This window comes from Nothoprocta perdicaria, unplaced genomic scaffold, assembly GCF_003342845.1.
Source record: "Nothoprocta perdicaria isolate Ctin4 unplaced genomic scaffold, notPer1 scaffold_560, whole genome shotgun sequence".
NCBI classification, from domain to species: domain Eukaryota; kingdom Metazoa; phylum Chordata; class Aves; order Tinamiformes; family Tinamidae; genus Nothoprocta; species Nothoprocta perdicaria.
The window spans coordinates 54,375-66,931 of NW_020455822.1; the positions used below are offsets into that span (position 1 = coordinate 54,375).

Below are 12,557 nucleotides of genomic sequence, written 5' to 3' on the forward strand. Positions count from 1 at the left end.
CAAGGAAACTGAACAAAATAATTAGAGAATTACAAAATTCTAAGAGCATTAAGAGATAAAGACAAATTTATGAAGTGTAAATAAATGGCATTGTAACTTTCTAATCTATTCGAGTTTTTGAAAAATATGTGTAAAATGTTTAGCTGCATATTTAATAAAACAAACAAAAATAGCCTCATCCAGGGCCACAGTTTCATTGATCAGAAACTGCCCAAAAGAAAGAAATATCCAATAACATCATGCCAAGATCAAAATAACACATGAAAGTTTATGAGAAATAGTTATTAGTAAATGCCATGACATGAAAATKYTACAATGTTAATAATTGAAAGCTACAGAAGAAAGAACGAGCAGAATGATGGCAGGCATCAATACAAATTAATGCAAGGCAATTACACTGGATTCGGAACACTCGTCCCCCTCAGAATTTCACTGTCACTGCAACTACCCTGGAAAGGGAAGTGACCATAACCCAGGCAGCTCAGTGTAAAAATGTCACCCCCCCCAACACACACAAACCAAAGGAAAAGGGGAAAAAAATGCAAAAAAGCACAAGCAGGAGGACTCCAAGGACAGGCACCGAGTGACTCAAGAACTCAAACACCTTTCACATGAACCAAGCTGCAAGAGACTTGTTTAAATAGAAAGGAACCAAATGTAAGAGGATACGACAGAAATACAGCTTAATATATGATACAAACGTAGACAATCTAATTTATGCCTGAACAAAATAACTCAAGGATATAGTCAATAAATTGAAGAATAACATTAAACCTACAAGATACCACAAGGAAAAAGAAAAAAAAAAAAAACCCAAACTTGAGGAATTCATCAACATAAGACAGTAGAACAAGGGCTAAATAGAATTCAGGAATAATTATACATACACATATGCAATATGCAATGTATTAGGACAATTTAAAAGCGTGTTTTAAGCCTTTATGGTAGGATCATAAGCAAATAACCACCTGAGATCAATTAAAAAACAATGCCTCTTGCTGATAGAATTTACTGTCAGGGGAAATTCTTCAGAACTATTCTACTGCCACAGACAGAAAAAAAAAATTAACTGACAACTTGCTTGTTTTTCATTAGTTAATGCAGGCTTTTAGAGGTGAATTTCTTTTAAACCTTCTTTAATTACCAAAAAACCCTCTTGTCATTCAACCTTTCTTGTTCTTCATAAAAGCTACAGAAATTGGCTATCATCAGTAATATGCATTGAGCATAAATAGATTAAAAAAAATGACCACACAATATTCAAAAGCAATACACTAAAAATCCCTTTGCCAAAAGCAAAGTGATCCAAAAAGATTCTTCCCCACTTGATCTAAATATGAAGACTGAGATTACATCCAAAGGCACTYGGGTGCCCAGAAGAACAGAAAAGCTCCTTCTTCCCTCTTCTTGCAGARAGAGTCATAAAATGGAATGGAAATTAGAAGCGCTGCTGACTTTGTTCCCATTATCAAATAGAAAATATTTAATATTCTATAAATAAAAAGCGAAATTAATTAAATGCAAACTCAGAGTTAAATACAACTTCACTTGGTAACCTTTAATTTTTGGCTCTATTCAAGTACACAAGCTGTAATTCCCAGTCACTATGAGACTTCAAAATTTATCAGAGCATGAAAAAAGGAAAAGAAAAATAAAATCTATTTTGCCTAACTCYGGAAGGCTAAACTGGAAAGACTGAAGTCATGACTTAGGTTATAACCTGTAGTTATAACCTGTAGTACTAGGGAAAAAAATCTCAAAGAAAACTTTAAATTTTAACTGATAATTTTCAGCAAACAAAATTCTAATAATTCTAATAACTTCATTTGGAAGTACAGACTGAGAACAGTCATACCGTACTTTTTCAGTGATCTCCCCTGAAGTAATAGGTCAGAAATATGACCGTAAACAAAAACAATTTATCATGGTAGAGCTGTGTGTCTGGAATTTTCACCTATTATCTCTTCTCTGCTCTAATTTCAATTAYTACCTTTTGCTTGCCATCAATAGCAAGTCAGAAGATTTGTTTATAAAAACCCAGGTAGAACACCAAGTCAGTAATCAAAATCTTAAAGCAGCAAAAATGTAAGAGACGAATTAAACCACATTATTACTAATCAATCTTAATAGCAAAAATACTTTAAATATACTATTACATATACAATGTACATTACAATTTGTGTAGCAGTTCTTGCTACACACAATGCAACAAAAGCACTTCTGATCTTTCGAGAAGTAGAGAAATGCTCAAAATTGGGATTTAATCATCCCTGTTTTCATTTCTCAAATATAATTTTCTGCAAAGCAAAATATCCCGTCCCAGAAGGTATCCTGCCCTGCAACCAACTGCTAACATCACAGCCCTTGTCCCAGGCTCAGAGAGCAGTTGTCTGTTGATAGGTGGCACCTGCAGAGCCCTTACCGAGGTATCAGAGCGGGAAATCAGATCCTAAAGGAAGGAGTATATGGCTGAGATCTTAAAAAGGTGAAATTTAATTGTTTTTTGTGTCTTCTTCTATAAGGAGTGAAATACTCCTGTACTATAAATGTATTTTAAAAGAAAGAAGGGGGGGGGGGAACCTTATACAAATTCTCAGAATATACAGTATTTGGAAGAGGGAGGAAGATTTCTTTGAGAAACGCATTTACCATCATGTCTAAAAGGGAAGTTTGATTACACATGTAATTTGTGCTTTCACTGCTGGAAGCACCAGTTGTGACAGCAGAAGCAAGGAATTCTAAATTTAGGATGACAATCATTTCTGAAATTCCCACTTATATTAATGCCTTGAAAAGCAAAAAGATCTCAGATAGAGTATTTGAACAAAATGTTAAGGTATTTCATAATAATAAAGCATTTGTCCTAAGTACGTGCTGGAGCCCTTAATTATTTCAAATTGTATAAGAGATTGTATAGAAGTATTTCACTGTTTGAATATTCATTGATACTATGTTAACAAACAGAAAAATTAACCCCAAAACACTTGTTAATGCCCACAAAGCAAGAGCTTTTCTGATAGTTAAAATGTACTAACATACAATTCTTAACTCTTGATATCACTGGATCAGACTTAAATTGTTAGTTAAGAAGTCCAATATAAGTTCAGAAAATTTTTATTGTGAAAGATGAGAAAAAGTGACTGTGGGCATTAATTTGGGGAACACACAGCTCTAGAAACCAGWCAAATTCAGAGATGCTCCATACCTGCCCCACAAAGCAGCTCGTTTTGTTTTTAAAATTACTTGCTCCTGCCCTTGGATATTTTCTATGGGGAACTCTCTTGGACAATCTCCAAATTTGGTGACATTTTTTAAGGATGCTACTGTCAGGATAACCCAAAGCAGGAGCCTTCTGTTGCACAGCTGCTCATCTCCTGCTTCTGTAGCTTTTAAGACACCTTCTTCTGGGGGAAGAGCAGAACCATGCTCGAAAAAGGACTTGCATCCATTTAAACTGCATCTGTGCTGCAAGACCGCCTGGTGCGGCACTCTCAGAAAAAAAGCTGTCGAGAGCAACACAAGACAAAATTTATTCTACAGATACTGCACATGATTGGAGCCAAATCACACCTTCAGGTATGAAAGGATTACATTTTAGAGCATTCTCCTTAACCAAATTGCCTGCTACTTTGACTAATTATGAAAGAGCCACAGAAATGGGTGAGTGGGCCACTGAAATGTTGTTTTTGTGCACAGTGCASTAGCTCCCCATGTGGACATGCTAGATCAGCAGTGCATGGAGAGTGGCTTASGGAGTCTCTTAATCCAAGCTGAGTAGGCTAATAGTGTGTGCAAATCACCCCACACAGGCTAACATCTTAACACGATATGTTTTGATGAGAACGTCTTTCAGTGGAAGCACTGATTCAAGCAGGTCTCTCCAGCCCCTCTCCCCTTCCTAGCTCCCTCCTTTCAGTTGTCCCAATCCAGCTGTTTTGACAGCCCTGCAGCAAAACAGAACCGACCTGGAACAAACCCCCTTCCCCAGCACTCACCATGAGGCTTGCACTGGCTCAGCTGCACTAGAAAACTCTTCAGAGCAAAGTAAAAACTCTGAAAAGCAGCTTTTAGTCTAAGACCATGGCACACCAGTGTAAAAGGAGGGTCCCTGGTCTGAGAATTCTTTAAAAAAGGCAGCGTATCCAATTCTCTTGCTAGAGCAGGAAGACTATTGGCCCCAGATGGGCACATCAACATACAGGGATTCAAGAAATGTGATAGGTGAGAAACCTATTAACCTTGTAAGAAACTTGGTTGTTAYGCCTTCAGATCTTCTAAAAACCCCATATTGGTGACAATTTTACACAGTATCCATCTTGCAAAGAGAAATTTTGCAGGTTCATGGGTTTATGACTAATTTTATTCCATTATTTAAAAAAGCAAACCAAAAAAAAACCCAAACCAGTGGCTGGTTGTAAGTTTATCATGAAGATACAAAAAAAATGATTTTCACTGAGTGGCCAGAAGTCACATGGTCTCCAAAGCCTCAACAAATAAACACAGAAAAGCTCACCTGTAGCTTTGGAGAAAAGACAACTACTTGATACAGAAGCTCTAGACTGCTCCGTAAGAGCTTATACAGGTGAACTATGGTGCTTTGCTCTTATATTTAGTTATTACAGCCATACCTAAGAACCAGGCTGCTGACAGCAATAAAGTATTACATCTCATCTCTAACAAACCTAATACAGYAAATCTTCCACTGTGTTAGTGCTTAGTCTCCAAGATTGCTGTGACACAGGGATAACGTTGAATTTTAGAATAATAATGTGGCATGGCAGCAGCAGCCYAGACACGTGGTTCCTTACTCATTAGCAAGGAAACTGGTTACACGGCGTGTGAGAGGCATTATCCAAGGAGGCTTACCCCTTGTGTCTCTTGCTTACGAAACAAACACCAAACACAGCAAATGAAAAAGGTAGTATTAAAAAAAAAAAAAAGAGTTAAAGAACAAGAACACAAAGTTTAGCTACATCAAGTAGGGTTGCTTCACTTGCCTCATTCAAAAAGCAGCATAAAAATAATTCTTTTCTTCAAGCTATTCTAATGTGACCCTTCCCCAGAGGCAAACAAACAAACAAACCACAGAAAAAAAACAACAGATTTTTAAAGACAAGTTTGTTTCCTTAAACAATGTGTTTTTAAAGGCAAGTCTCAATGCTGATGTGTTCTGGAGTTCCTTCTGTGATTCATATCCACCCCACAGTGCAAGCAAACTCCAACTCCCTTAGTGCAAAATATTAACTCGTAAATAATTACAATCTTTGAAGATTTTATGAAGCACTTAACAAAAGCAGTTAAAAAGCAGTTCCTTTATTAGCCAAGCTCTGGTTCTCATGTTCAATGATTCCACTTCATTACTGTGCAGATAGCATAGTTAGCAGATACTATGGAAGCAACTAAGATTTCAATATAGTTAATACTAGGTATTTATATATTAAAAATCATCGTAATTTTATATTCAAAGTGTTTTATAAATAAGGTTATAAAAATAAATTTATAAATAAATGGTAAGGATGCTGCTATAGTCCTTCTGGCAATTTTGTGACTAGTTTGGCGATGATATACATGAAAGACACCACAGTTTCTGCAAAGCACATTAGTTTTGAAGGAAATCTCTCAAAGAAAAAAGCACCTCACTTTTTGGTATTTTATTAATTTTTTCAATATTGTGAAACAAAAACAATTTAACAAAGTGTGCAAATTTTTCTACAGCTCTGAGATAAACGAGTTTTAAGTCACTTGACATAGTTTGCCTTGCTACTGGAAGAGACTGGTTTTTCTAACAGAACAGTAGAAAACTGGCACGTTGTAAAAGTGAGTATCAACTGTGCACTTCTATTTTCATCAGCTGCTTTAAACAGACACTGAAATCAAGTGCTCCACAGAAACAATGAAACTTATATCAGTAAGAGAAAGAAAAGGTGGTTTTTCAGAAATTACTTAAAAAAAAAGCCACAGAACCATCATTGCCATTTAGCAAAATAGTAACAACACAGAGGAAAGAGGCGGGGGGGAAAAAAAAAAGAATCTACTGTCACTCAAAGTTGTGTGGTGGCTTTTTAATGCCACCAATTTCTTAGGATGACATAAAAACTAAATAATGTTCAGAGGAAGAGAGGAGGCCTGTTCTGTTGTTTTAGATTTCATTTATTTGGAAATTCACACACAACCACCAATTATTTTAGGGGTTCTCCAGCAAGTCTCTGAACCCACCTTTGACTGAATCTCTGCTCTCTACAATTCAAGCAGAAGAGCTTACTGCCAGTGCTTCCCAGATTGCAGTGTCAGAAACAGAACAGATGGAAATCTAAAGAATTCAAGTGTTGGACTCCTCGCTACGTAAGGCCTTTTTGGGCAGCTTAATCCCTCCAGTGGTGGTAAATAGACTCTTAATTTCCTCTGCTGTTCAAGAAGGAGAATCCTGCCAAAATTCAGTAAGAGGCCACAGTAAGTTGTATCAATTTCACATACCAACTTAAACCATCCTTATGTAGCTAAAAAAAAAAATCCCAAATTCTCCAGCACAGTACCACTCTCAGCAATACTGAACAAAAGATGGTTGAGAAGAGACCAGCTGAGCTACAAGTTCTCTCCCCACTTCTTTGGTCTTCTGATGTGATGGAAGGCCTCTTCTAACAGGAGTCAAAACCTAATACTGAACATTTATAACGTACACAAACACAAGCCTTGTTGCAACAGTGATGCTTTGAACTAGGTCTTTCTTTATACCTAGTCTGCAATGCTTACTTTTCCTGCTCCCCTTCTGCTCGGGTCCAGGCCCCTGTCTGAAGCATTTCTGTGCACAATATAGTTGATTCGAGCTGTTTAGCCTAATTTTTCTTATTGCCTGCATGCAATGTTGCATTTCATTTCAGAAAAGATGCACTGTCATTTTACTAGTATAGACCAATCTGAAAGACACAACCAGCGGCATCAAAGCTGAATATTTCCTTTTTAATACMCACATCCAATACAAAAGGCAGGGAGGAGGCAGTACCTAGCCAGGGTAAGAGAGTCTACCTCAAGTATCCTCCCAACATACAAATTATTGAACCTAAGGATTATTGTGAAAGGACACAGCAAAGTACTGTTACATCCAAGTCATTTTTGGTGATATTAAAAACATTCCTTCACCTGAGCACTTAGCTCTGTTGTTCAGATGAGTGCTACCTGAAGACCAGAATCCTCATTTTTACTTCAGCTTGTCATCCATAAAACACTTGCAAAAGACAGATGTACACAAGATAGATTTAAGTAGTATAGTTTACCAGAATAACCTTCTAGATATTACTATATGAGACATATTCTTAATGTCAGAGAGGCTAGCCAATATAGAGCCCTCTTAATATACGTGGGAATCTATTGCAATAACAACATCATGAACTTGGCGTATATTTTACTACAGTAGACATTTAAACACACAGTATCTTGTTCCATATTTAACTGTGGCCTTGCGCTTAGGAAGACTGTACAACAGCTGCCACACAAGAGCAGTGCAGTGAAACCTAATACGAGCTGAGGCCTCATCAGTTCTCCAACAGAAAACCAAAGGAAAAAAAGAGTTGGAAACAATCCCATCTTACACTGSAAGGGCAATAGCTCAGAGTTTCCCATGTTTATGGCTACAACTAAAAATTCCCTTGAGCAATTTCCTTGGAAAACAACAAATTAATTTTGATTATCTGATTAAATTAGCACACTTCAGATAAATCTTCAAAGATTTGACTTGGTGGATCAGAGTGTCTATGCTTAAATATGACTCAACATCCAAATTTGTTCTTATATTTCATTTTAGAAGGAAGAATAACCAATAAATTACTTTTTCCTCATCCCCTCCCCCAATCCATCAGGGGATACAGTTATTTTTAAAAAAGTGTCATTTACTCACTACTGCAAAATCATCCTTACATACAAGATCYGAAATACACTTAAGTCCTGATCTGCAGAAGCCCTTCTTGGCCCCAGCTTTGTTTTCTCTTAAGGAGAGAATACTATCACAGTCAACCGTACAGAGTTGTCTACCAGTGACTAGAATAAGGTCAAATTCATTTCCAGTGGTCAACAAAACCAGGATATGAATTAAACCTCAAAAATATTTTAGTTGAAAATACACACAAACTTTTTAAAGGTTCCCCACCATCACCTCAGCTAAGCTGCAAGGACAGCGTTAGAAGAGAAGCCTCTACGCAGAGAGGCAGAGGCTGGACATAACGAAGCACAGTTTCTATAGCCCTCTAGGTACCAACTTGAAAAGAGGCTTCACTAGTAGCAGTGAYTGCAGAACATTCCTCCAGAGACAAAAGACAAATTCAATTTCAGTTGGTGAAAACTAATATACAGAAATGGTTGTTTTATAGACACTCTGTTAGTTTCATTTTACAGAAATCAATCAAGGCTACATCAAGAAGTCTTATCAAAGAACTTCTTAGCCTTCCATAATAATTCTCCAATCTTTCCAATTAACACATAATACAAACAGGTAACAAGCTATTTTAACATGTTGCCTCTTTCCTTACTGCTCTATAAGCAAAGGAAAGGGAAAAATTAATGGTCAATATTTTATAAAAAAAAGGCTTCAAGATGACAGAGAAACTGCAGATTAAAGAAAAAAAAAAAGCAAGCACTATCCCCCCAAATACTAACTTGTAAAGCTGCACAGTACTTCAGGATGACTCTGCGTAACCAGACAACCTTGTGGGGTTTTTTGTTTGTTTTCTTTTAAAGTATTATCACTTTGCTATCCACCTTAAAGAGGCTGCTTTCTGATAATACAAATGGGCAAAGGATTCTGAAGAGGCTCAGTTATAGAGTAAGAAAAGCAGATAGAGATTTCTGATAAGAACTACCTATGGGGCAGACTAGACAACCTGTGCACTGTGCACTTTTAATCCAAAATATCAGTTTGCAGTTGAGCCAATCAGATTGTGATCAAGGAGGACACAAGCAGTGAGATTACTAAACTCCAAACACTGCATGAAAAATGACTTTACTTTGTACTCATACAGTAAATTTTAGGCTAAATGTTTGGTGTCAGTACCTCTAACACCTTTTCTGACAGAAAACAACTCCTTAGTTTTACAGTGCTTTGTACTTACTGCTGGTAATAGCGACTGCATGTTCTGGTTGGAGTCAGCTATAGTGGCCAAGTAAACCAAGTTCGTATGCAGCATCTGTTGGTACCTACCAAAGGGAACAAAGACAGACATTAAAAAGCCATGAATACAGTGATATTAGAATTTACTTAATTCTACACATGTAAATAAAGTTACCTATGTAAAGCCATGTTCTAAAGACACAGGAAAAAGTTTAGGAATCCTGTGTCTTTGCCAACACTTCCTTATTTGCCAACTTCTGGTAATTTCTCTGTTGGGAAGACAGAGCCACAATTTTCACAGCTAACTCTGTATGAAAACCTGAAGCAGAGTGACACTGTTCTCAGCTATTTTGCTACCTGTCGCCAGGAGGCACGTCGCTTGCCTAAGCGTGAGGGGCTGTTTGGTGCAGTTTCTATCACAAGCACTACAAGCCACCTCCCTCGTATGATCCTAGATGCAAGACACCACACTCTTAGGAGTCGTGACCAAGAGCATCACAAAAATTCTCGCAGAAGTCACAGCACCGAGGATTTGCAGGAGGATCTTTTTCTTTTTCTGCTCTAGCACCACATCCTAGAATATCTAGTCCRCATTTACAAGAATAACTTTCAAAGCAGGAGCAGATTATGGATGTGTATCTACTACATCAGCTTATATGCAAACTCATTTCACACTACTCATATCAATAAAAACATCAACAAAAATACCTACCTTTTCCCCCCACACACTCCCCTCCCGACCACCAGTCATCTTAGGAAGGGACTCCATAACTATACTGTGATGATTTATCTGGCATATTATCACAGTATAGTATTTGAGTATCTGTCCAAATATTATGCTATGCTGGTATTATACCACGCTATCTTCAAAGTTTTGTAAAATAAACTACCTCTTCCCAAAGAGTAATTGTAATCTACATGCAAAATTTCTTCACATTTTGGTTATGCAGTCCCCATAAGCAACATCATGCAATTTGACTTCTGCAAGTTAATAGCAGCTTTGCAGTGATAGTCACACTGCAAACAAAATAAGTCATAAATGACGTATCTGCAGCAACATTTTTGTATTCATGCTAGCATCGTTCTCCTATGGAGRAAACAAAGAATTGCAGCCTAGACAGAAATTCACCCAAGTCACAGTAGATTTGGAGTATTGTCTTACTGAGAGCATTCGGATGTCTTTCCTTTGTTCTGATAGTCCATTATACACTGAATAAGATGGTTATTTTCATCCAACATCTGAAACAACAAAGAAGAAGTTTAGAATAAGTTTCATGACCTTTACGGAAAGAAACAGAAAATGAGTTTGACTCCTCTTAGAGTTGTTTAGACAAGTGTTTAAAAAGCTCTATTTTAACCAATTATTTATAAAACTGAACCTCCCCTTCAGTTTTCAGTTGAAGAGTTTCAAGTCACTCCTGTAGCTACATATCTAAAGATTTTCTATTTAAATATCTACACCTGTTCTACACCAAGTTCCGATGAAGTTTTCAAAATCTTCAGTTTCCCTGTTTGATTTCTGCTCAGAATCCTATTTAAAATTTATGTCCTGAATTTTCTCTGTCCTGCTAAAGCCTGTASGTGTTCAAATATTTACTAGTAAGAGGTACCGAAAGGCTACAGATAACAGCTGAAATAACTACACTGCCCTTGCACAGAAAAAAAAGGTACAGAATGCACAGAAAAGTTAGGCTGTTATTTGAACTACGTGTTGCTAGCTAAATGTATTTGACATACTCTACAATTGGTGCAATTGTATTTTGCTTCAGAACCGCTCAGAAATAGAAAAAYATGAGAATTAACATTCAGGGCTGGGAAAGGAAAGGAAAATCTTAACCATGGAAGTTGCAAATCTCATTGCTTTTTAACAACAACAACAAATCATGCATTCAGAGTCCTGCCAAATCCTCCATACAGGAGAAGTTACACACTCTGGTCTCTCAGAGTTGCATAACCCACCCACACACACATATATACATACACATATACACATACACACACACACACATATATATATATCTCCTAATCACCCTCCTGCAGTCTGGGCAGACAAGACCCAGCAGAACTAGGGTTAATCTGAGCTACCAGTTAAACTACCCCAGTTAACTGAACTAAACAAAAAAAACTTCATTGCCAAATGGAAAATTCTGCATCAACTTTTCCCCCACACTTGGCCCTCAGCWGGGCAAAACGCAGCTGTCAAATTTCACAAAACTTGTAGGCCCTTAATTTTATCTCCCTTCTTCCAGACATGGTTGAAACTAACCAGCAGGCTCTTGGTTCTGAAAGGGAAGCACAGACACTGCGGTTACATCAACCCCAATCCAGAGAAAACCAACATGAAAGAAAAAAATGTATTTCTTTGGAGGGTTGTTTGCTTGTTTTTTCTAAATAACCTACCTTTACTATGAAAAAGGTACAGGGTCAAATGCCTCCTATGGTCCCCTCAGGTGTCACATCTATACATATGAACAAACAAGCCAACAAACTGAACAGGAGTTCCTAACTTGAAAACACTAAYGCACCAGAATTGACCAGAATGGTCACTGAGCAATTATCCTTGCCTAGAACTGCTAGAGCTGGGAATATGTCCATAAGCAACGGACACACACGGAAGAGCAGCGTTTTTAACAACCGTGACAGCTCCAGAACCAGGCAGAGTGGAACCTCCACACACCCAAGGGGCTGCAGACACGTTCACACACGGACACCTTATGTTTGCTTATATCCTSTTTTGTGGGAAATACAGTGGCTATTTTCACTTGAAAAGTTAGRTAAAAAGGAGCAGGCAAATACTGACAAATACAAGTGCAAGCCTCGGATCAAGGCTCTCATCGGAACGCTTCCCATCTTTTAGCAGAAGACAGCTGTACACAGGGAGAGGCAGGTCCGGAGACTTTGTCCTCCTCCTCCCGCCCTGCACCGGACAAGCCAGAGCTCTTCCGCCTTCCCTCCAAAATCCAGGCTAAGGAAGAAAACAAGGCTGAATACAACTACAACCTCATCCGGGCCGCTCACACTGTTTTGCACAATTTTCATCAAGCTGTTGCTGACAAAAGAAAATTAAAAAATGGTTTCCCGAAAGACCAGCAGGCACCTGCAAGCAAGACAGAAGCTGGGTTTCCAGCCAGGCGAGGTCACCCCAAGGCTTCCAGCACCTCAGGGACACTACAGAAACTTGTCGGGACGTCTGCAGCACCACATTAGCGTCAAGCCACGGGAACCCAACGCGCCCGCGCTGTTTAACGCGGCCGGGTCTCTGGCCCCGGCCCCCCTGCCCCGACGGGGACACCCTGGAGCTCTCATCAGCCACCGGGGGCCACGGCCACCCCAAAGGCCCCGCAGGGCCGCGAGCGCGCGGGATCTCAGCCCAGCCCGGGCGGCGCCAGGCTGCAGTTCGCAGAGGCTGCGAGTTGGCGCCGCGCTGCGGGCCCGGCCCCGCGCGGCGTGAGCGCGCCGC

The 12,557-nt window shown here is 38.7% G+C and overlaps 1 protein-coding gene across 2 annotated transcripts in view; it reads right to left on the reverse strand.

Moving 5' to 3' along the window:
* Nucleotides 1-10,336, reverse strand: part of SS18 (SS18, nBAF chromatin remodeling complex subunit) — a 33,931-nt gene extending 23,595 nt beyond the window's left edge. For both annotated transcript variants that reach the window (XM_026048717.1, XM_026048716.1), the window contains exons 1-2: nt 10,260-10,336; nt 9,099-9,183 (exon numbers count right to left, since the gene is read on the reverse strand). In XM_026048717.1, coding sequence (XP_025904502.1) covers nt 9,099-9,183; nt 10,260-10,336 — 162 coding nt within the window. The remainder of the gene's footprint in view (nt 1-9,098; nt 9,184-10,259) is intronic.
* Between the last annotated feature and the right edge of the window lie 2,221 nt (nt 10,337-12,557).